General features: G+C 44.8%; 1 protein-coding gene and 1 non-coding gene across 2 annotated transcripts; one reads left to right on the top strand and one right to left on the bottom strand.

Annotated features, from left to right (window-relative positions):
• The first annotated feature begins 1,064 nt into the window (after window positions 1-1,064).
• Window positions 1,065-1,188, top strand: LOC126541414 (U5 spliceosomal RNA). Its single transcript, XR_007601651.1, has one exon. It is a non-coding gene; the product is annotated as a U5 spliceosomal RNA (small nuclear RNA).
• Window positions 1,189-4,572: 3,384 nt separating this feature from the next.
• LOC126541238 (uncharacterized) lies at window positions 4,573-22,206 on the bottom strand. Its single transcript, XM_050187931.3, has 9 exons — window positions 21,530-22,206; window positions 21,203-21,461; window positions 18,891-19,111; window positions 17,126-17,254; window positions 13,535-13,645; window positions 11,901-12,080; window positions 10,415-10,708; window positions 8,966-9,075; window positions 4,573-4,727 (listed from the first exon to the last, which is right to left on the bottom strand). The coding sequence occupies exons 1-9, from the start codon at window positions 21,707-21,709 to the stop codon at window positions 4,712-4,714; spliced, it is 1,500 nt and encodes a 499-aa protein (XP_050043888.1). The 5' UTR covers window positions 21,710-22,206; the 3' UTR covers window positions 4,573-4,711.
• Window positions 22,207-22,337: the final 131 nt, after the last annotated feature.

The raw sequence follows: 22,337 nt of genomic DNA, 5'->3' as shown, positions 1-22,337 counted from the left end.
GCATTTGATTCAGTCGAGATACCAGCAGTCATAGAGGCATTACATAATCAAGGAGCATAGGAGGCATACGTGAAGGAGCATAGGAGGCATAGAAGGCATATCTTGGCAAATATCTACATAGATTCCACAGCTACTCTGGTTCTCCACAAGAAAAGTAGAAAGATACCTATAAATAAGTGGGTCAGGCAAGGAGACACAATCTTTCCAGTGCTTGAGAGGAGTATTCAAGCTACTAAAAGGGGAAGGCTTAGGAGTGAGGATCAACGGCAAATATCTCTGCAGCCTTCAGTTTGTAAATGACATTGTCCTGTTCAACAACACTGGGAACGAGTGATAACAAATGATTGAGCACCTTAACAGAGAGAGTATGAGTGGGGTTGAAGATTGATATGCAGAAGACAAAGATAATGATGAACAGCCGGACAAGGGAACAAGAGTTCAGGATCACCAGTCAGCCTCTAGACTTTGTGAAGGAGTACGTTTACCTAGGTAAATGACTCACAACGGACCTTGATCATGAAAAGAAAATTTACAACAGAATAAAAAGGGGTTGGAGTGCATACAGCAGGCATTGCCAGATCCTTACTGGGAGCTTAGCACTATCGTTGAAAAGAAAGGTGTACAATCACTGCATTCTACTGGTGCTGACATATACGGCAGAAACTAGGAGGTTGACAAAGAAGCTCAAGAACAAGTTAAGCACTGAGCAAAGAGCGATGGAACAAAAAATGTTAGGTGTAACGTTAAGAGACAGGAAGAAAACAAACGGGGATAGCCGATATTCTAATTGACATTAGGAGAAACAAATGGAGCTGGGCAGGCCATGCATTGTGCAGGATTGATAGCTGGTGGACCATTAGAGCTACAGAACGGGTGCCAAGACAAGGAAAGCGCAGTCAAGGACGGCTGAAAACTAGGTGGGGTAATGAAATTAGGAAATTCGCAAGCGCAACTTAGAATCAGTTGGCGCAGGACAAGGGTAATTGGAGATCACCTTCAATTACCTTATTACAGGGAGAGGCGTTCGTTCTGGCAGTGGACATAAAAATAGGCTGACAGTGATCATGCTCATGCCTCTCCTTATTAGTTCGCACTAATCTTTCGCCTTTTACTAAAGATTGCCATGGGGAGGGGTATTTCAATGAGCCTATAGAAAAATTTTTGAAAGGCTCTTCCAATTATGAAACTGAAAATCAGAGCAATTGTACGCTGTGCCTTTAGGTGCAGTGCATGTCATTAAGTACCCAGTGAGTTTGATCAGATGCATAACATACGCAATCAAGCTTGTTGATCACATGCACGCAAGCAAACATGAAGACAGCTCGCTCGATGACCGCAGACACACAATGGCGTGAAGAGCGGCAAGCAAATTCCCCTTTGAGCTGCCTCTCGTTCCAACGCGAACTAGACGTGCACGACATCACAGTGCACATGAAGCCATACCTCAGGTCTGCTAGCCTTTGAACCCACCGCGAATTTCCTCCAATATAGGACAGGCGTGGCCACACTCAGCTCGGCCACCACAGCTAGAGTAGAAGAGAAGATGCACACTAACCTGCCCCTTTTCCCACTCCTCCCTCCTAGCGCGCGTGAGAAGTCGGTGCGCACCCTCCCTGCCTTCCTCTACGAGCATGAGAAAACACCACTGCATCAAGCCACCATCCTTCTTGGCTCACCCTTGCAAGTTTTCACTCACACCTACAGCATACGGTGCAAGGCTGCAATCTTATCGCATTTGGGCTCTATGTGCAACATCATGGCAACGACAACCATGGGAATTCACCTCGAGTGTCCATATATGTAGTTGCTATCGCAATAAAAGGGAAGGGCCGACGAACATGGTAGTTTCAAATGATTCAGAGATTAAATGTTGATTATATCTCTTCTCCGTCTGTTTCAGGCACTTTTTCGTGTTCATTATTTACTCATTTCATATCTTATCTGCATAGCATTTCGTGCACAATTAGATCCATCTTGTCTTGATAAGTGCTAACAATTTTCTTACCTTTTCTTCTTTTTTAGCGTGATGCTCTGGAATGCGCCCCTAGCCTAGGTTTTCTTGTTGCTCTTTAATGCTACCGTGAGGCATAGAGCTTATTAGCATCAAGCGTTTACAGCTTTTTCAAAACATGTGCCCAAGGCTCAGGCGATGCACTCTCGCAGCCAGCCACTGTCTGCTCTCCCTGCTTACCTGACCCATCTCTCTTCCGTCCCGATGATGATAATTAGTTGACATCTCCTTCGGAACAGGGCAGTGACAAAGTCACCTAGTCTGCTTGAGCTAGTCTAAATATATTTATCGATCTAGCATTTTGTCTTCGTCTCCTTAACCTTTTCTCTCTTCCTCAAAACCTCTACATCTACCTTGTATAGTAATCTATGCCTACAACGGAGCCAGTCCTATCAATTTCGTACCACCTTTTTTTACACCAATACTCTAAAATCTCAATTTCTGACCAGTTAATGCTTCCATATCTGCTTTAGTTGCCAGCACTTCTGGAAGGTGGACGTTTCCCAAGTGCTTCTGTACATGAATACCCTCACATACCATTAGTATATGGCGAGTTGCCTCCAGTTTTTGGTGCAGCACGCACATGCCTGATCCTGTTGCGAATATTTGCTCTAGTATGTTTTTGTGGCCTTAACCAGCTTAGGCCTCACACACATCTCTGTCATTTATCTCTGGCCTTTGTGTTATCATACAGATTTTCCTTTCTAATTTCTTCCTTGCCATACTTGCAAACCTCCACAGCCTTCTATGTTCCCATCCTTTGCATACCGATTTAGTGTCCCTGTTTCTCTCACTTTCTATCTATGGCCCCTGGTTGTCTACTTACACTTTCACTTGCCCCGTACCTCATCGCTAACTTTCTTGACCTCTTCCTCCATTTTGTGTCCACGCTCTTGAGGTTCAGGTGTTTGTGCACTTTGGCCATCCATTTATTTTCACCCATGAGCCCGAGTCCTTCTTCAAAATGAATTTCGCTCTGCGCTTCTCCGACTTCAAAGCAGGCCTAAACCAAAAGGAACACTGTATCATTTTATATTGAAGCAGTGCAGGGAGACATGGGCACTTATCATTGGCAGTTAAGTGGCAGTGGCATGGCAGTTAAGTTAGATGGCACTTGGCGGCAGCACAGCAGAGGATTACCGCGACGCAGGTTCTCGCATCCCACCTCATTTACAGTTAATTATACTCCTTTTTGATTATATCCTTTGTTCCTGACTACTGGTACATGTTCTTGGCATGGAGAAGAATCATTTGATAGCTCTTTTATGTTCATACAGCTTCTACAAATCACCTAAACAGACCTTTTTTCTGGAAGTGGTTACAAGACACCCAGATACGCCATATCCATGTGAAGTCAGCTAAGAAGACCTTCTCTGCAAGAGTTGCACAGAAAAATGCAAGTACACAAAAACGCTTAGTTTATAAAACCACCTATTAAAATATGCCTGCAGACTTGTGCGACATTGGAGAACCATAGCCCCATTTCCAGTGAAACTGTTTCTTTTTGGATGTTGCAATAATAACATCAGTTGCCTGTAATTAATTAAATCACATACCTAAATTTGTCACCAGTTACGACTGTTCCGTTTGAAACCTCATGAGGATGCTCGACTCCCATACATCCCCCAATGTTGTTTTAAGCAATATTCAATGACGAATAAGTGTTCATTAAGTCTTACTTGATGTGTATTAAACAACGATTATAGTTGCAACACGTGGACTCGTATATTAAGCGTGAATATACCAAGTAGTACCTCACTTCTCTGGTAAAGTTTTGTATCGTGGAAGAATTTTACATTTGGTGTAACTGTTGAGCTACTGTGGTCTCTAGAAAAAATTTGGGCACACTGCATGCATAGTCATTGTATCTGTTAGCTATTGTAGCAGAATAAGGCACAGTTTACCAATCCTCTTAACCTTTAGGGACACTTCTGCAACTTATTGAACCACTTATGAAGGTTTAGCAAGTGAAACAAAAACAATGTGCATTAACTGTGCAAACGGAACAAAATTTCTGGTAAAAATGTTGAACTGATCTACCTTGCTCCTTGTCTAATTCCAGCAATTAGAAACCATGCAACCAGCAGTTAACATATAAATTGGGAGATAATCCTGTTCAACTGTTCTTATTTTCAGCTTGCATGTAGATGGATATGCATATTCATGTGGATTTGACAACAAACACAGCAATGCAGCTGAATCACTTGGCTTCATGCTCATGACTGTCACCCAAGAGAAAATGAATCAGCAGTAAACCATACACTGAAAACCATAACACTAATGCATAGTTGTAGTAGTAATTTATTAGTGTTGTATTAGATAAACAGCTTACTGAAGAGCTACATTCACAATAAATATTTTATCCTTTGAATGTTCCTGTTTGAGCGGTCCAATAATTTCATTTGAACGATTCTCTGCACCTACTTTTATACAAATATGATATGACAACACATGATCTTTTCTGCTAGCACTTTGCTCCAAGCAGACTTGACACACTTGCCTCGCTCATACAGTGACCCATTTCAGACTGAACAGTTAGTACAGCTGCACCACTTTGAATGTATGAAGCAGGAATACATTTTATTTTCCCTTTCCGGGGGAATCAAGCAACAAAATGCAGGAAGGAAGGAGCCCCTCTCCTGCGGAATCTGCTTGCCCTTCCCAGCCAGCCGGACGGAACCCCAGATGGAAGCGGCCGGCTCAGTCGAGCATGTCCCTGGAAACACACACAACTTTGTGAGAACTCTACTCTTGCAACAACGCATTTGATCCCCGCAAGAACAACTCCCATCTGCATCCTGTTTCAAATCTGGCTGGATCTTTTCAATAAACGTGAAACCTATACAAGATGCAACCAAGAGCCATATTTTCAATTGGTCATTTTCATGTTGATCTTCACTTTTGTGGGACATTTTCAGTGCAATACCTCATTTAAAGGGGTCCTGAACCACCCCTCTGGCTTAATGAAAAGACATAGTCCATGGACAGCATACACCGCTGTGAACATCTCAGCCAAGTTTTGCAGTCATGCGTGGCACGTGGGGCTTGCAAGTGGGGTGCAAAGTCACCTATCTTTCAACCGCTCTCTTTTCAACAGAAGCCTGCTCCTCATGCTTTTCTGGACGCTTTATTTCATAATATAGCATATTCCCATATGCGGCTGGTATTGGTGAACAGCTGACGTCAATCAAGAAGAGTCTCTGGATCAGTGCATTGCTTCCTACTATTACTGTGTATATTTATTGACAAAGTTTGATAAACAGGCTTAAGTGAAAATCTGGTTTAGAATTTTGATAATAATTACATAATTCTGGAAGAAGCCGACTATAGACTCCTCACACTTGGCCACCACTGCCCAAGTAGCAAGTAAACTTTGGCCACCTTGCTTATCAGTATCATAGACGTCGGGTCTCGCTAATTTCAACTAGTTTTTAATGCTCAACTAGCCTAGAACCCGGGAAACTTAAGGCGAGACCACGCACACAATTGCCAGCATGCACTCACTCTGGCTGCTCCTGGTAAAACGCCTTGGCAGACTCATTGATAGTGCTTCAAAATGTGCAAGTTGGATGTGGCTACTATCTGTCGGTCAAGCTGGTGAAGGAGAAAGCCAGTCCGCACCACATAGCACGGTCAGACAAGTGCATGAGCGTAAGCACGCCCTGTCGTGCACAAAGCAAATGCCGCGCTTATGCACTACAGTTGCATGTAGCTGCGGTCTGCTACATAGCGTAGCTACAGTAGCTACCGCACGATTTCGCGACAAGTTCACTGGCTAAATGCATTGCGGCTCGCTCAGGACAACCACACTTGGCTTACATTTGTCGTGTCGTAGGTGCCAAAATAGTAAGTAGTGCCGTGTGCCAGGGGCCCTGAACCACCCCTCGGGCTTGGTGAAATCACATAGTTCATGGGTAGCATACGCTGCTGTGAACACCTCAGCCAAGTTTTGCTGTAGTACGCGGTATGTGGAGCTCACAAGCGAAGCACGAAGTCACCTTTCTCTCAAACGCTCTCTTTGCAAACAGAAGCCTGCTCCTCACTCTCTTCTAGATGCTTTATTTTGTAACAAAGCGGATTCCTATACACAGCTGCCATTGGTAGCCGCAGTCGGCTATGCAGCATAGACACTGCAGCCACCGCGGAGTGCTGCCACGAGTCCACAGGCTAAGCGCACTGTGGCTGGCTGAGGACAACTGCGTTTGGCTAACATTTATCGCGTCGTAGCCACCAAAATCACGAGTCGTGGCGTCTACGTTAACATCCAAAATTAAATTTGAACAGCAACAACAGTGACATTTCGAAGGCACAGCGTTGTGGGCATGCCCCACTCCAACACAGCCTTCGCAGTGCCAGGCATTGAAGAAGGAACAGGAGCATAGAGGAGGCCTTGTTAAGACTACCAATAACTCTCATTCTGCCAAACGCATTGGAGCACATTTTGCGGCAAAGTATTTCTTAAATAGCCTATTTTACCTCCAAATGCATTTCTCCAGTTGAATAAAGAGTGGTTCAGGGCCCCTTTAATTAACAGGCATCTTGTCAACCCACTTGAAAACTGCAATATTTCATCGCCTCAGCTACCATTGGCCAAGCCAATCAACAAACAGTGAAAGCAATGCGTTGAAAACATGGTGTTAGGTAGGTAGGTTAGGTATGCCTACTGGCATAGGCCTGCGAAAGCCCAACTATGCCAGTCGGGCTTTCTAGATTCGTGAAGGCCCATCAGCATGCTCTATTGATAGTAATTCAGCTGGCTAGACTGGTGAATATGAGGAGCAATAAATGCCCTTGTAAGTGTTTGCACTTCTGTGTTGTCATTTCTTTGTGCCAAGAGCATGTTTGAGACCCAACAGACCCAACCCAACAATCTGCCATATCTGAGAAAGAAAAGGCACAGATATTTAGTTTAGTTTATCCTACTGACAATACAGAGGCAAAACGGTGTGTAAAATAATTCATACCAGGTACTGTGTCTGTCGGCAAAACTTAGGGCACTGAATTTTGAAGCCAAGCACACAATTTCTTTGCCTCTTGTCAAGCATATTTATAATAGATAGAGGCTAGAATTAGATGATAAAATCAAGTATTTATTTAAATTCTCTTGAACTAAACCTTTCTGCAATATCAAGGGATGGCTGCCACCTAAATTTACAGAAGGCTGGCAGGCAGCCAGGCACTGCCATGAGCGTCTTATTTGTAAGACTGCTTCTGTCTTAAGCCTGTTTCACATGCAAGCAATTTCGGCCCAGAAATGGCACCGTGGCTGTAGCAAGAACCAACCTCTTCACCCAGAACCCGTTTTTTGAGCAGCGCATGCACAAATTGTAATGGTTATGAGATCGTAATGGTTGGAAAAATTCACAAATAGTGACCATGGTGGTGAATGGTGAGTGTCTGCTAACAATCACACGTGGAGCATGTGGCAGGGGCCATGTCGGCACACGAAGGGGCTCATGCGCCTGAGCTAGCGACACTTTTCTAGCAGACGACAACCAGTGAGGAACCAATTGATGGAAACTTCTACTCACACACTAAATGGGCTGTGCATGGTTGTGATTTCCTTATCCTTGCCTTTTTTTTTTTTGTGTGTGTGTGCGCGTGGTGGGACAGTCCAAGTTTTTCATTCATGGCACACGCAGCCATTTTCTTTAGAGCGTGGCTCTTAGATGGCCGTTCCCGCGGCGAGCGTCAGCATCCCTCGTAACCGACCAATGCAGAGCGCAGCAGGGATAAAAGACGGCAATAGTGAAGAGAGCACGAGGAGGAAAGTGGAGGAGGAGGGTGCAGCGGAGCCATGAGACAGAAAGCAGAGGAGGAGGGTATGGTGTAAGCGCAAGAAGAAAAGTGTAGTGACGTGCAAGACGCACTCTGCAGGGACAATGGCTACGAGATTGTGCCAGAGTAGTGCACGTCGTCTGTTCACCAATGATGCCATTGATACCATATATGGAAGCAAAGTGCTGCATGAGCGGAGATCCGTCTACGGTGGCTGCTGTGAATCGCGCCCATGCATCATCGATGTGCTACCTCTTGTGATCTCCCGATTAGTGAGTAAGTTGCGCCACACTTCACTCCGTTTGCAATAGATTGTCCATGCCAGCCAATATATCGTGAAATGAAAACATGTATAGAGCTGCGCAGAAATTTCCTGTTAGAGAGTATTGTAATTATCGTTGAATTTGTATTGTTTTTTTTTCTTCTATATCACTGTATTGCCATGCGTGCTCAAAGTTGGGTTTTGCACTTCTTCAGGTAAAACTTAGCCCAGGTCTGCTAGAACCAAGAGACCGCTGCCCTTCTGTATGGATGCCTTGAGGAGAAAAGGGGACGAGAGTTTGGTAACCGTATGGCAACTGGGATGCCTGGTGGAATTTGAGACTGAGAGCCACTGATGTATCCATTTTGTATTCGTTTCACACCAAATTTTTATATTACCCTCTCCAGCAACTGTTTTAAAGGTCTGTAGTTGGGAGAGGCTTTAGAACAGGAAGTGCCACCGAAGTTAGCATGATTAATAATTAGAGTGTATTTTTACATAAACTAGTGTAGAACTGAGGTTGCTGTTGGAGAACAACTACATCTGCATCTCACATGAGCTAAAACATGGGGCGATATGTGAAGCTCCAGCACCTCTTCTGGGAACCATAGAAACTTACTGCTCACGGGCACTCTCCGCAATCTGCACTCATCGCTAGCGGCGGGCATCGCATGAAGAGGGTGCATGTGAAACGAAGCCACGTCTGCGCGCTGCAGTTCCACTCAGCGGCCACAACCACCATCGCGCAGCCGCTTGCATGTGAAACTTGTCGCTTGCATGGATCATCCATGCAGTCGCTTGCACGTGAGCAGTCATTTGCATGGATCATCCTGCACATGGCACCTTTGCACATACCCATGTGCACAGCTAGGTCTTGGGCAGCACAACAAGAGAAATCAACAAGTAGCACTCACTCATGAGACCGGGACTTCCTCACGAGGCCGGGACCCCAAGAGGGTGGCAGGGAGGGCTGCAAGCGAAGTTGCTCTCGCAACTGAGCAGTGGCCAGGGCGAGACGGCGTGACTGCAGAGACAAATCCCACATGAGATGACCATGCAACATGGCAGGTATTAATTGTGGTGTCTTAGGGCACCATGCGGAACACAAGAGGACTGCAGCTACATTGTGCAACCACAATACGTATATCAAGCAGCCACCATGGGTAAATCTGAATGAGCTAAATTCCCTTCTTTAGCCATACACAGTAGAACCTTGTTGATACGTTCCCGTTACATACGTTTTCCCGGGACCAACATTCGCAATGTGAACAAAAGAATGGCCCAATAAAGTTACACTTATTTTTACTGGTTCATATGTTCCAAGAAAACAAGATTTTTCGGTACCATTCAGTACGTCTTCAAACTGCGATTGTATGATATGTTTTCCGGCTGCTAGATCCCATGTAAACAAGAAAGTGCGCGAGGCACGCGCAGCAGCTTCACTGCAATACTCGCCCGCCAGTTTCACGTGAAAACGCCAGCGTGCTCCCACTTTCTCATTTCGGTACCAGCAAATCTTTTCTGGGATAATCGCACGCTGCATTCACAGCTGTCACTGCCAATCCTATTGCAGTAAGGATCTTTGCCTATCTGTCTCACAGTGCATGGTGCCGTCAGAAGCGCAGCTCCGGCGGCACCACGCACTGTAGTTCCGTCGCAGCTCCGTCGTTCCTTGCTGCAGACTGCGATCGTATACGTTTTTGGGCCGCTAGATCCTATGTGAACAAGGAAAGGCGGGAGGCGCGCGACTGAGAACAGTATATAGCCGCCCGTCTCAAGTGAAAACGATGGCGCACGCAGTTTCTTATTCCGGTACCAGCATATCTCCGCCCCAGTCGTCGTACACCACATTCACAGCTATTGCCGCCAAAGCTATTGCGATAAGCGTCTTCACCTACCTGTTTTATAGCGCGTGGTGCATAATGCCAATGGTAGCGTACTGCATGTTTCTAGTATGTGATAATCCAAACACACCGCCGTTCCCTGCTACAGGCATCACGTTTCGCTTCGGCAGCATCTGGCGTCGTCCACCAGCTCAATTTCATTTCGGTTTCCTGTCGCCCGCTTAAAACACCAGGCAATAAGAAAACAACAAAACACGTCTCAGGCCGCTGGAGCACCACCTGGTCGACGCGTGTCGGCGCTTTGCATTACCTATACGTCAACAATAGTTGAGTCTGTAAAATTTTTTAGTTATTCAGGTCGTACGTTTTCCCGGTTAGCACATTTTTTCTCGTGGCTTTTTCCAAAACATATGAACGAGGTTCTGCTGTATTTGACCTGAATCTTAACAACCATCTGCTGCCCCATAAATTTACTGCTACTAACACCACATTACTATTGGTATTACAAAGAATGCGTACCTGCTCAACGAAAAATTCCTTCTGCTGTGCCAGCTGTCTGGCACGCTCTTCCTTGTCACGTAGCCGAGCTGCTGCTGCCTGCAGCCGCTGCTCACGGTCGGCCTCAACTCGTGCAAGGTTGCGCCGCTGCTCAGCCTCCCGCTCGAGCCGCTGACGCAGCGCCTCACGGCGCCGCTCCTCCAACTGCTGCTGCACTACCTGGCGGGCACGTCCATTGGCGGCTGCCTGGTACTCAGCCACTCGCTCCCGCCACACGTCTAATGCAGCGTCCATTTGGCGCTGCTGCTGAAGCACCTGCATTGCCACCAACACGACTGCGCTGCCACAAGCAGGATGTCTAGCAGACCCAGATGTGCAAACAGTCACAGGCCGAAATAACATGCTCTATGTGTGATTATTAAAATTACTGATGCACGACCATGTATAGTAGCTATGTATGTCACACAGGAAAAGCGAACATAGAAATATGGAGGAGGGCATGTCACCATCAAAGGTCACTTAAAGGGACACTAAAGCGAAACAATAAATCAGTTTAGACTAATGAAGCACTGTTTGACAACCCTGCAGGCAGTCATTTAAAAAAAACATAGTTTGATTATTAGATGAGAAAATGAAGGTCCAAGTATCGGTATTTGAATTTCACGCCGAAACCCCAGCGCCGGTACGTCAGCGTGACGTCAGGGATTCCAAAGTATGTTTTGGCATTTGGGCCGCGTTGGCTGAATAAAGGTTCCCGAAACTTGCATGTTTAATATTTGGTTCCTTTAGAACACAAAGTAGTCAATCTGTACCGCTATATATAATTAGTAGGCCCTAGAAGATGCCATCAAAATCCAAGACGTCACAGCCCCCAGGTGTGGGAACCACCCGTAGGTGTCGCCACCCGTATTTCGTTCTTACGCTTTTTCTGGCTTACCAAACGTCTTATCGTTGTAAGAGTGGTGTTTTTGGTGTTCTAGAACGATAATTTACTGATGCAGAAGAAATCATTTTCCACTTTAGTGTCCCTTTAAGTTTTATTCCAACAGAACAGCACTTAGTTTAGATAGTCTTGCAACATGTATTTAGGTGCTTTAGCATTTCTCTACTACTTCTGAGCACCTTAGCATCGAGCATTTATACAAAAACTGACAGTTCAAGTGAGTACAACTTAATATGTCATTAAGAGGTTTTTGTCTGTGTGCTCATTAATTTAGAAACTTTGTGAGCACAGCTATGGGCTTCCAATGTTCATGTTGTCACGACTCACAGATCTTGAACAACCCCATTTAAAGTTTATTGCACAGCAAGTTTCTAAAACAAGGAATGATGAGAGCAACATTTTGGCTACAAAGGTTACACATGTGTAGCCAATGCTTCGGTCCATGGCCCATCACCTCACCATGGTATGTACATTCTTCATGATGCCTGAGATGCCAGCAGTATAAATGGCATACGCAGATCCTAAGCAGCCAAAGCACAGCAACACCTTCGTTCTCGAGCATACCTGTCCACGTCGTTCTTCAACTTGCTGTGCACTGCGACGGGCCTCATTTTGCCTCTGCGCAGCCGCCTGAGCGACTCGCTGGGCACACTGCTGCTCTTTTTGGCGAAGGCGTTCTTCCAGCTGCCGACGCCGAGTCTCTTCCTCGACCCACACACGGTGTAGCCTCTGTTCGGATGTTGCCTGAAAGCAGAGAGAAAAAAAAAAATCTCTGCTTTAATACTGAATACCACTCCTGGGCTTCTACGTAGCCCAGGAGTGGTTTACTCGAGCAATAATTTTGGGGGGATACTCTCACTTTTGTGATATCTCACGTAACTATCACCGGACAGATCAGAGTCTACAGGCAACTGTGTCCCTGGCACAATGCCAAGTATGCTGTCACCTGTAGACACCAATGCATCCAGCACTAGTCACCCCAAAATCTCAAAAAAGTGATAGTATACCCGGAAATGATTGCACAAGATTAATGCCCCAGGTACACAAAGTCCATATAAAACCTCACTTAACAACAGAGCACTCCACCAAAGAAATGCATTGCCTTAGAAGGAGAGAAAAAAGGTTGAGGTAAACAGTCAGATATGTTTTTAAAGTGACACTAACTATCTTGATTTCAGTGTGAGGTATGTTTGCACAAAGCAAACTTACCTCCATCACTGTTTTGCTGAGAGCAAATAATTCATTGTGTTAGCAGAGGTAATTTTCTGGCAGCGTTCTTTCTTCTTCACCTCAGGGAGTATCAGGGAGTATCACATTATCCGACATATCATGCAGTTGCTGGTTGTCTTCCCATATAGGCTTGTATCCCGTTTCCTTTTCTATGTCCTTGTTCAATTTTGTACTCTAGACATCATGCTCACAAACATGAAGGAAACTTGTCACTATGTGCATCTGGTGGGTTCCTGTCACAACACTGGCCAGTGCTGCCCTTCAGACTGTACAACAGGCTGTACAACCTTGCTGCCTGCGTGCTGTGCCTGCAAGGACTTCCACCAGTCAGTCCACTTTATGTTTGGTTTGAGCCCCATTCTACCATAGAAAAATAAACAAGCCAACGCAAGCTGTGCTGGCCTGATCTGAATGAATGTTTGCATAAATCACTATGAGACAGACACTAAAGCACAGCCAGTGCAACAACTCTACCAACTCACGCACAGATGCAATAGAATCTCACTGACAAAGAGACCACAGAAAAAGTGGACTCAATCACCATATATATTACCAGCATCAATAGTAGCCACCTCAAGTATCTGATAACTACATCGGAGCGATAACAACACAATGAGCCATTACTGCCTTATTAAATAAACAGGTAACAATCAGCAAGCTTTGCTTAGCACATGAACCCCTGACAGTTCATATCTGAAGCTCAAATGCAATGAAGCAGTCACTGCACTGCTGTGGCAGAATCTGCATGAAAGATCTCGCCAATAGCGATGACTGGCATTTGCAATCAACATTCCCAACAGCAATGCCATGTAAAGCGAGACATGACTAAAGAGTGCAATAAAGGCCCTATTTTTCACACCTTACACTACTTTGCTTTGCACTGTAACAACTTGACACCCAACCAGGCAAGGTGCCAAGATGATTCACTGTCAAAGAAAGGTATACAGGCATGCCTGGTCCAAGCTTACGGTTGTTTGCCGAGATGTGCTATTGCGCCGTTCTTCAGCTGCCGAAAGAGCTTCACTGTCCAGGAGTTCGCAGCTGCTGCTGGATGTCAGGGCCTGACGACTTCTCCAACGCTGCAGAGTAAGGCTCCTGATTGTCCACATGCTTCCCATAGCAATGTTCCCGTCACACATAAAACTCAGTCCACAGTGGGGAAAAAAATTTCAAAAGCTGTGAAGGCTGTCCTCAGCTCGTGTTGAGAAAATAATACCAAACTCGTAGGAGGAGAATTAAGTGTAAGCAGACGTGTTGCGCAAGGCAACAAAGCACAAAAAATTTTGAATGCTCATTTTAATGTTGGCCCAAGTTAACATTTTAATCACACTTAGTGGAAACACGAACAGTATGGATTCGGGATTCAAGCACCATGAGCTCAGTCTAATGGCCTGTTGTAGAGGACTGCATCACCGAGTGACAAAATGTAATCATCTATGTGTAAGAAACACAAATCTGTTTAAAAGCAACACAATTTTGCGGACGTAATGGTGTAACAAATATCAATGCTGTGGACTTTACCATGAAATCCAGCAGCAAGTTCACTAATAAGCAGAACTATTCATTGGTCTTTGTTCAGCATCATGTGAATCACCAGCTTACTTCTGGAGTTAATAAGTTCTTTAAAAGGACAATCAGATTACCAAGGTCCTGGTACGTCAACTGCTATTGCCCATGCAAATGCACAATTTTTTTGAAAAATTTTTGTATATTCTTTTATTCCTCTAGCTGAACATTAATGAGGCTAATTTAATATCATGCAGTCTCTCTAGCCATAAAATCACTCAAAACAACTGATCCTTTTGTCTCACAAAAATAAGCATCTTTTATTGTGAAAGAATACATAACACTCAACTGCATACTTAGGGAAGCAGACAAGATGCTGTACTGCATGTCAATGGGACCAGGGTCAGAGAGCTGAATTTCAAAGTTCATTAATGATAATTGCACTGTCGTGGACAAAAACTGAACAAATTCAAACCAGAGCAACACAGTTGCAAAATTGCACTATGAGTTGGGGACATCGATTAGTGTGGCTGATCATTCCAATAAGCAATATATCTTTCTCTGTAGAGGAAAATTAACTGCCTTTATGCACATGCCTTTATGCACAGAGACTTGCGTTTTTCCATTCATATTATAAAAATTTATTTCTGCGCTTACCACTACTCTGTTGCTCAAATTTCACAGCAAGATTGCATTTTTATCACTTGGATTGCTCAATATAACACTTGGCATTGTTATTTGCATAATTTGATTTTTGTTTTTATTTGAATTTGCCTACATCTGTGCTTTCTGCAGTGAGTTATGTCCCAAACATAATGGCTATGGCATCACCTTGTAACTTTTGGCGACTGTAGCACCTTTCAGCACCTGCAGGTCTTCGAAATTAGTTTTCATTATTCCCTTCACTGAAGGTTCAATGCAGAGCTCAGAGAAGAACGGACAAATGCAAATCCCCATTTTTTTCTTGGTCAAGCCAAGCAAGCAACAGTGTGCAGTGTTATATTGAACTATTTGAACCATAAAATGCAATGTTGCTGCAAAATTTAGGCAAGAACAGAGCAGCAGTAAGCGCAAAACTTTTTTTTTAACAGTGTGGCGGGAAAAGCGCGTCTCTGTATAAAATCAATTAACAAAAGTTTTGCATCTCCTAGTGCTCATGTTTGAATTGTCTTGGTTCACATTTTATGTTTCCATGACAGTACACAGTGCTGGCAATGTTCCGTCCTGTTTCTTTCTTTTTTATTTTTTGTATGCCATACTAGATGCACTTTGGACTGTCATTTCCTAGCAGCAACAATGCATGCCAATCCCATGCACAAAGCTTCCCAGTGCCCTCGAGGATCAGCCAGGGTTTAGGACATGACACTACGCCACTAGGCAAAAGAAAAAAAAAAGTAAACAAAAAGGGATACTTGCCGAAAGAAACAAACCAAAACTGACAGGCCCCACGGTTCGCTAACATGGTCTGCACAGAACAAAAGATCAAGCCATGAGCATGCAGCCGAGGTGAAACATGAGAACTAGCCACTCTCTGCAAAGATTCAGGTAACAAAATGCAGATACAGTCACACAAGCACAGCACATCTCACTCACTTGCAACTCTTAAAACAAACAGTCAATTCTTAATTATTGTATTTGCACGAATATTGTGCAAGCAGGGAGGGGGATAGGAGAGAGGGCTCTTTTGGCAAGCTAGAAACTATATACACAACATTTATGCAATCTCAGTATCGCTACCATGCAGTATTAAGAATAAGACTTCAGTGTCTCCACATCTGCCCTAGATTTATTTATTCGTTCTGTATAATTATATTTACATTATGTTCGTTAAATTCTGCACACAGTGTCATATTAATTCAGTTATATTTATTATAACTGCAGTTGGTGGCAAAAGTTCTCGAAATGTGTTGTACAGGAGGACCTCTGAGCAGTCCTTGACCCTTACACTTCTCTCTGTATATATTTTTTACATACCTTATGTCAATCACCGTGGTTGTTTACTGGCTATAGTGTTGGGCTGCTAAGCAAGAAGTCGTGGGATCAAATCCTAGCCACAGCGGCCGCGTTTCGATGCGGGTGAAATGCAAAGGCACCCATGTACTTAGGTTTAGGTGCACGTTAAAGAACCCCAGGTAGCCCAAATCTCCGGAGTCCCTCACTACGGTGTGCCTCATAATCAGAAGGTGGTTTTGGCACGTCAAGCCCCATAATTTGCATTTTTTAAATATATTTTATGTCACCTCGCAAAGCCTCCTTGATTGATAACACAAGTCATAGTCACGGACCTATTGCAGAACGCTTTATCATGGCATGATGCACGATTTCCTTCAACAATGTGCTGTCAGATGAGACCACCAATGCAGGCAACAAGCATCATGGTAATGGATAGCTAACTGCAATGCACTAATATGTTTTGAATAATGTGCTGCACTATCCCTAGAGACCAAATCTGCCTTTAGCAGGTAACATCACACAGGCACACACTGCAGCAGTGAACCACTCTTAAGAGTACACTGCGCCATCACACCCTTTGCACTTTGCTTCATTTTCATATTCTTGCACACATGCGTCGACATGTCTGTATTTGCCAAATTTTTGTGCTCTCCCTACAAGAAAGCACCTTATCAGCATAGCTCAGTTGTCTTGTGGTAGATCTTACAGAGCACAGAATGATGACAGTAGGGGAAAAACATTTTTCTCTTTATGTTCAGAACTCTGTTCCAGACACCATGCAAGGGGTCTTCTCAAATTCATAATTGCACAGAGAGACAGAGAGAGAACTTATGGTGTTATATTCGTGCAAATACAGTATGCTAAATAATGATATGCCAAGCCACAAAGCTAACACTGACATGACAGAGAGTGCAAAAATACTGCATCAAAAACTGCACAACAACAGGGATGACATGCAACTATTAGAACATGCTACTCATGCTAATCATCTGTAGAGAATTCATGATGCCAGAGCACGAAGTGTTCGGTATGGCTTAGCCGAAGCAATCGCCGTCCACTGAAGTGCAGTTGGGGCCCCAGCGTTTCAAAACATGGCCTACCTTGTCGCGAGACTGCAGGGCCCGCTGTTCTTTCTCCTGGTCCCAGGCACGATGCGCCAGCCGGCGCTGTTCAGCTGCCTCTTCGTCACGCTGCCGCCTCTGGAGCATTAGCTGCAGTAGCTTCACATCCTGCAGCACCGCACCCCCTTACATGCTTATCCTTCAATCCCTCTCGTTCATCACCTTTGAATGTCTTTGCTGACTCTAATTGTGCTATGTTGCATTTTACACCTACTATGAACGTTTTTCATAATTGCAAAGCCAACTTGCCTGTGAAGCAGTTTGCCAAACTAATGATGAGATGGTCATTTTTGCAATCGGTAGGTATGAGCACAATTTGCTTGTCTACACTAGGTTCCAAGTATGCCAACACTATAGAGGGCACTGCAAGGTAATCATCTCCCAATTCACTGTTTCATCAATCAGCCAAGTAAATTTTTTGTGCATGTACATTACAACAAATTACTCAGCCTCATGTTGCCAAACAAAACCAACAATGAAACAAGCATGAAAACAAGGCACTTCACTGATTCAGCAAGGCTGATAAGTGGCTGATGCAGGAGTAGCCAAGAAGCAGACAGAGGGTGCTGTTGCTGTACTCTGTCAAGTTTCGCCATATTGTCGGCTCTGGGGCTCAATGATATCAGTGCATGCCACAAGCTGGATGCGGTTTCATGTAGTCACCGACCTTGCCACCAAGGTTATTGTCAAGTGCCCAAAATGAGCTTGAGCCAATAGCATGTTTGCTAGAGTATTCTGGAACAAAAGTATGGAATAGCATAACACATGAAATTAGAAATTTAAAACATTGTTTTGAACGAATGCTTTCCTCTTCCTGAATTGATGGATATCTATATTTATATGTTTTTAATACCTGTGTAACAATTTTTGACCTCGTTGACATGTGATGTGCTTAGTGCCAAGTGTCATATTTTGCTATTAATTATGTCGGTCGATGTGCCTCATTCTGACCTCTGTAATTTGTGTGTGTTTTTAGAGTGTGGTTCTTGGGCGCCATTCCTGCATTGAGCGTCGGCATAAAACGAGCACAGCAAAGGATGAAAGAGCAAACACGGAGCACAGTGGTGGGTGAAAGATGGCAAGAGCAAAAAGAGGGTGAGGAGAAAAGTGGAGGAGAAGGGTGCAGCAGAAGCACGAAGACATTCTTCACAGTGACAACTAGGCATGTGGCGAACATGGCCACCAATACCATATATGGAAACAAACCGCTTGCCTGGGTTTTGGACCCACTGTGTATGTGCTAGATTGCCTGTGCCACCACCGCTAGCGAATGCGATCTGCACAAGCCACGCGTTCCCATGTTCACGCTTTCTTTCTGAACAGTGAGCAACCAAACCGGTGGAAATGCTTTGTGTGCAACTGCTGCTAAGCGAGCTGCCCGAGCAGAGGCTCAGCGCCGCCATCGAGAGGGCCCTGTCGTTCAGAACCAAATTCTTTGCCACAATATATTGCACGAAAACACCTTAACAGTTATGTCCAAAATACGCATTAGGGAGTATCGTAATCATCGGTGGATTTTTTTTTCTCTTTCTTCTTCTTTGCCGATGATACTGTGCGACAAACTTTTGTATCTCCTTACATTTAATTGCAACTTCTGGTTTCTTTGTGCTATTGTATTGACAGTTTTTCAAATGTACTTTTTTGTAAATGGCCACCGAACTAGCCTTTGGCTATGAGACCACATATGTGTGCACCTTGCGAATAAGACTGATGTGCAATAAAGAACTCAGAAGGCAGTGGTCACCTTGGCAGGCAGACTGGGTTTATCAACCCAAGGAAGCAGTGAAGCTGGCACAGGGACCAGTGGTGCTGGGTGCCTGAATGGGGAAGTAGGTGTTGACTTGCTAGCAGGTCTGCCTTCTGTGCTTGATCCAGGTGTGCTGCCTTCATCAGAATCTCCTTTTGCTGATGAACTTGGCTCACGGGTTGTGCTTGTTGAGTCATCCACACTGCCATCATCCTCATCTGCAAGAGACCATGCAAGCTGAACAAGGTGCCACTACAATTTGTGCAGAGTGGCGTGCGAGTTATGCTACACCAATGAAAGGCCTTCTCCTGTGGAAAACCATAATGAGCAAGTCACAATGTTGCACAAAGCACAAGCTAAGTATCTGTACTTGTACTTTATTTTTGTTGTTGTCTGTGGGAGGCAGACACAAGCGTCAAAATAAAATGAGTTCCACACTAATTTTATAATAGGCCACAAAAGCCAAGACACCGATCACACAACCTGAACTGTGTTTACACTTTACACGGACATGCTCGCAACAAGGCTCAGGGACCACATTATAAAAGGAACATGCCCACAAATTCACTAACAGAACAAAACAGAAAACAGGACAGATATATGGTAATGACTAGTGAATAGTGAAATTAATGTTCCAGAAATGTGTATTAGCGAATGCAAGAAAGAGTGGACGTGTAGGTGCAATGAGATATGTTCTTTCCTTGGCTTTTAGTACTATGACATTAAGATACGATTGGTGAGGGGTAAGTCTCGTCATCACAGAGTTTCATACAATAATGACTAGAGGGAACTGTGGAACTATTGTCTACAGGAGCTGCAAGCAGGATGGTTCGGCCAGCATAAGAATAATAGGTAGTACATTGATTAGCCAAAACTACGTCCTTCTGGCATTAAACTGCTTCGTGACTTTGTAAACTCATCGTATTCAACAAAGTACTGCGTAAAAAATAATTAAATAAGCAATAATTAAATTGCCCAAAGGCATGATTCGAACACAGGACCTCTAGCACTGAACCCTGATATTGAAACCATTACGCCACATACTCATGCATTGACAAGCAGCATAGAACACCCTTACGAATTTCTCGCGGGCAAGCCAGTGCATTAATACGCTTGGTGCATTCCAATTTGGCCACCTTGCCAGGCTGAACCACTTCGATTAGTAGCGATTGTTTGTGTTCACAGAGTCTCCTACATTTAGAAAAGTAAAGGTTTCTCTGAAGTTTAGGACAATGAAGGCAGATAAAGTGTAATAAACAAAGTCACAAGAACATTTGAGTCCACAAGCACGAAGATCAGACAAATCCATGTGCTTCCCATCATTCCCTTGGCGGCTGAACGATTGCAGCGCCAGAGTTCCCTCTAGTAATTATTGTAGCAAACTCTATGGTCGTGATAGGCATGTGGCACTACCAACAGAAACTGATATAACATACTAACAGAGGGTGCCACAAGGTTGTTGCATTTGTATGCATATATAGCATATGTTTGGGAATAAAAAAGTGAAAAGGACTTCTTTGCCGGAGGAGTTGAGCATTCAGAACGAATGCTTTTCACCAACTGAAATTCAAACGTTAAACACAGAAATACTAAAATGATCATTTCAAGTACGCTATAGGTCTGAAAGGCTACTCTAATATGGGCTTCACCCGGAGCACTTTCAATCGTGATCGAGTCAGATTGAGATCAAATTTATTGGGCAACTGGCTCCTTTGCACAAGTTGTGGAAGGGAGCCAATCACAGTCAAGAATTTCGATTCGAATCGAGCTTGATCGCAATAGAAAATGGCTGTGTGACACGTAATAATGAAGTCAAGGTAGTGACAAGAGATTCCTATTTCTTTGATAAGAGGTTCCTCACCTTTATCTAATCAGGTCACCAAAAGCAAACACTAAAAGGCAGAGCGGGAGCAGCACAGATGACAAGTGTGAGACTATACAATTTTACCATCAAATGTCTAGATCACCTGTGTGCTTTACACTGATATTCAATCTGATAGTCTCAAACAAAAGAGCTTGCAGGTGGGAGGTTTTTACACCAGCAGAATGCTGCTGCCAGACGTACTTCAGCACTTAAAACCTGTCTCACCAGATTTATGGGCTGCACAGTAGCTGCAGGCTCTTTTCTGAACATTCCTCTGTGACGTGTCTCATCTTCAAAATGAGCATTGTTAGTATGCCTCGCTCTTGCTGCACTTCGCTAATGAAGCGAGGTTCAGCAATGGCTAGGCGCTGCAGAGCTGCCTTTCAGGCGACTTTTGTGATGGCTACAGTAATACTTTAGATTTTTTATGTACGCAGGTACTTACCTGACGACAGGAGCACCCCGAGCGGTCTGGTGCCGCTCCGGCGTTGCACGACACGGCTTCCGGGAGACAGGGACAGTGACCGGCGGCGACGGAGCCGGTCCAAGCGGATGAGGGCCTCTCGTTCGCGCCGGCACCGGGCCAACTTCGCGGTGCGCTCACGCTCAGCCTGCTCGAAGAGCCGCCGAGCCTCGTCCGGTGATACCCCGGGTGCGAGCTCTTCCGCAAACTCCTCGAAGAGCCTCGGCAACAGCTCGACCGGCTGCGCACACATCAATTAAGGTGGACTATGGGATTGCCCGGGAGCATGACCCTGCGTTTGATTCTCACCTTGACGCCTTGGTTGGCACATGCTTCCAGCGACCGCGGGCTGGTCAGCACATATGGGCAGTCGGAGGCATCATTTTGGTCAAAGTTGTACAAGTTGAGGTTCAGGTCGTGCGGACTGAGACAGTCGCTCAACGACTGTGCTAGTAGATCGCAGTTCCATTCGCTCGCTTGCGTCGTCATACCGTCAAGCCGGCGGGACACTGCCTGATCCAGGCGTGCATGGCGCGGTGGTCAGCAAAGCGAACTAGCAACACTATCGTTCGCGGATGCAACGGTCGTACCAGCGCAAGCAGGCATCGTCGGCATCGTCGACCATCGGCCCATAGCCTTCAGCTGGAAAGATACCACACTCTCACCAGGCGCCACGACGCGGCAAGCTCTCTGGGTGCCCCGTTGGCGTATCTGTCGGCGCTCATAATTCCTCCGGTCTATATATTATGTAGCAAAGCAGACAAGTTAATAATAATGTGAGCACACGTCGACTGGGAATGTCGGAAAAGCGCTTCCTTCTTTACCACTTAATCTCTTCTTTGTGTGTGTGTAACGTGTGCGTGTAAAGCGTGCGCAACAGCAAAGCCACGCAGAAAGGTGCAGTAAGGTAGAGAGGGAAAAGCATGGGGAAAATGGGGAAAGCGAAGCTAGAGTGGCGAAGCTGACACACCCCCCTGCCCCCTACTGTCATTTCAGGTGACTTTCATCATTTCTTTCATGCTCAGCACTCCGCGGAAAGGTGATGTGAGACTAGGAAACTTTATCTAGTAGAATAAATTTATTTTTTTAGGATGCCTAGCACTTTACCATAAATATT

Source organism: Dermacentor andersoni, chromosome 2, assembly GCF_023375885.2.
Source record: "Dermacentor andersoni chromosome 2, qqDerAnde1_hic_scaffold, whole genome shotgun sequence".
In the NCBI taxonomy this organism is placed as follows: Eukaryota; Metazoa; Arthropoda; class Arachnida; order Ixodida; family Ixodidae; genus Dermacentor; species Dermacentor andersoni.
Note: the sequence above shows the minus strand (reverse complement) of the source record. Positions and strands in the feature narration are given on the sequence as shown.

Coding starts and splice junctions, on each gene's coding strand:
- LOC126541238 (XM_050187931.3), bottom strand. CDS start 21,709: ATGACGACGCAAGCGAGCGAATGGAACTGCGATCTACTAGCACAGTCG. Junction 17,255..18,890: donor AACCCAGTCTGCCTGCCAAG/GTGACCACTGCC, acceptor GCGGTGCTGCAG/GATGTGAAGCTACTGCAGCT. Junction 9,076..10,414: donor AGGAATTTTTCGTTGAGCAG/GTACGCATTCTT, acceptor TTGTCTCTGCAG/TCACGCCGTCTCGCCCTGGC.